Raw genomic sequence first — 2,586 nt, 5'->3', positions numbered from 1 at the left:
TGGTTTTAATTTACATATAAAACGTAAAGGTAGGTAAAGATAACTTGGACAGAATGGGATAGCCATACTCAAAGTAAAGTCCTAAAAATGTGCATCATAAAGACTGTCACTAAGTTTGACAGAAGATCCACAAAGAGCCTTTTACCACCAGATATACTATAAATGTATACGACTCCCATGGACCGTTGTTAATTGTTTAAAACACGATCAGGATATTTGGATATTCTGTGCTAAAAGTGTCCCATCTTCCCCCGACCTACTATATAAATAAATGACTCCGTGAGACAGTGGAGGACATGACTGTTTCTATATCAGATGTTACATTGCTACCAATAGTGAAGCCAGAGGGGTTTTACAGACGCGAACCCCCACCCCTCTCTTTAAAAAAAAATAATAAAAAATTGTTGAATGTTTTCAGGGCAATACGAATACCTGGCATTTTACATGCTCAACACATGCTACATGCCTATAATAGTTAGGGTGTAAAAGGTGGAATGGAAATATTAAAATGATCCAGATTCGGCAACAACAATGACGTAGAAAGTCTGGGTACCTGGTGAATGACATCACAATGGCGTAATAGTAGTATTTTATACACTAAAACGTAAGGGAGAAAGCAGATCAAGATTATTGCCAAAGGTTATTGTTTCGTGGTTGAATTCAGATGCTTACAAAAACTATATTCAGCAGACGCTGCAAATCAGCCACACATTAAGCACATGTGCATACGCAGGCAAGAGAAGTGGTGCACATTATTGAGAAGTCTATAACATTAACTGTGCGCAAAGTGGATAAAACCTAACCGCCCTTTTTGTATCAACTGTTGAGGATAACTGAGTTACATTCATTTCCAAAAAAAGATACAACGGACAACCCACCTTTCTGTAAGCATCACAAACTAAGATCATCTCTGGACGTAGTTTTCCCTCATTGTCGGTTTTCGGCCAAATCTCCCAGAAAATCAGCAAGAGCTTCTTGATAGTGTGGTCATCAGATGGGAGTAGGTATTTTATTATGGTCATTAATAGACCTGAAGAGAATAAAATAAACTATAGTTGCATAAACTATAGAAAGACTTAGGACATAATACAATTACCATATTTCTAGATTGGGTATTACTATAGTCTATTTTATTACTCTATTACTACATTAGAGTGACAAACCCATTCCCTACCATTACGATTTACACAAATTCTTGTCTAAGTTGTCAAAACAACCAATAAAATATTGATAAAATTTATGCTCATCCAAGAATTTTGACGATTTTCCTTTGCCGATTTACCGCCCTTGGCAGTATGGCTCAGGAGACAAGTGAAATTTCGTCAGCATGTGGCCCCGATAACATAGATAACAAATTAACGATTGCAACAACTTGGGCAATCAATCCCAGATATTGAAACAGTCGTGTAGTTAATTTTAAGTCACAGAATTTTGGTTTAAATTAACTACAAACAATCGCTTTCATAATTTTGCATCGTTTTTACCTTAGCGCTCCGTAATGAAAATATTTATAAATTTTCTGAGGATGTTCTAACAACAAACACTCATCTAGACCTGGCTCCAACTCAGCGGTCACTCAAAATTTTATGCCATGCAATAATAAGAAACAGATTTTGCCCTCAGTCCAAGGCCACAATACTTATAGCATAATATCTATGCTCATGCATTACTACACACCTTGCAGCTTCTCCCCATTCAGAGTCATAAGGATGACCTTCTTCAGTGCATCAGTCTTTGTTCTCACATCTCCATGTTCGATCTCATTCTTAAGGTTTGTTTCGTTTGTTGGTTCATCAGTTATTGAGGAACTGTTAATAAGAGTGTAGCAGATACTCTCCGCAGACGTCATGACTAAGCAATAAACCTAACCAACTATTTAGAATTAAAGAACAACCAATAAGGGAAATCATAATAAACACTCTGGGTAAAACTGCCGCTGGTAACCAGTGAAAATTTTGATTTTAAGATGTTCCTTACGTCTCCCTAATACCCCCTGTATAACTTTTTTTTGAAAAAAATTTGCGCATTTTCGAAGTTGATTTTCTACACGAACGCCAGAGTTTTTTCAAGAAAACATTATACAGCGGGTATTAGGAAGATGTAAGAAACATTTTGAGACCAAAATTTATACTGGTCACCAGCGGCAGTAATACCAACACTCTGTATGCCAGATTGGAAAAATAGCCTGAATTTTGTTTTGTTCTACAATCTGCTTAATTTTTAAAATCCTTAAACAAGTCGTTTGTAACGAATACTGCTGTATTTAAATTAGCGCAATAATTATATGTAGCGCGTACATAAATTAATATTCACTTACAAAGTTAAATACGTGAAAGTTGGTGGAACTTCAACTTGTTAGGGGCACGAGGTGTATGAAGCAGAACACCCGTGGTAAGGACTATCCATGCCCGCCACGCGAGGGTAAATAGATTTTATTTATTTATTCAAACATTTAAGGAAAACTTTATACAGATTATAAAGGAAAACTTTATACGATTATAAACACAAGTAAATTGCGTTGAATATTTACAAAATGAAAATAACAAATGTAGCCAACATTCACATAGCCACCCTAAACAACTGGAG

General features: G+C 36.0%; 1 protein-coding gene across 2 annotated transcripts in view; it reads right to left on the bottom strand.

Annotated features, from left to right (window-relative positions):
• Positions 1-2,586, bottom strand: part of LOC100175227 (coatomer subunit beta-like) — a 14,735-nt gene that overhangs the window by 11,623 nt on the left and 526 nt on the right. Inside the window, exons 1-2 of one of the 2 annotated variants that reach the window (XM_002131771.3) lie at positions 1,678-1,900; positions 879-1,030 (exon numbers count right to left, since the gene is read on the bottom strand). In XM_002131771.3, the coding sequence (XP_002131807.1) occupies positions 879-1,030; positions 1,678-1,849 (324 nt within the window). In that variant the 5' untranslated portion in view covers positions 1,850-1,900. Of the gene's footprint in view, positions 1-878; positions 1,031-1,677; positions 1,901-2,586 lie in introns of those variants that run through there. The other variant, XM_026837478.1, reaches the window with a different exon arrangement.

This window comes from Ciona intestinalis, chromosome 14 (assembly GCF_000224145.3).
Source record: "Ciona intestinalis chromosome 14, KH, whole genome shotgun sequence".
Taxonomy (NCBI): domain Eukaryota; kingdom Metazoa; phylum Chordata; class Ascidiacea; order Phlebobranchia; family Cionidae; genus Ciona; species Ciona intestinalis.
The sequence above is the reverse complement of the archived record's forward strand: the minus strand, read 5'-3'. Positions and strand labels throughout refer to the sequence as shown.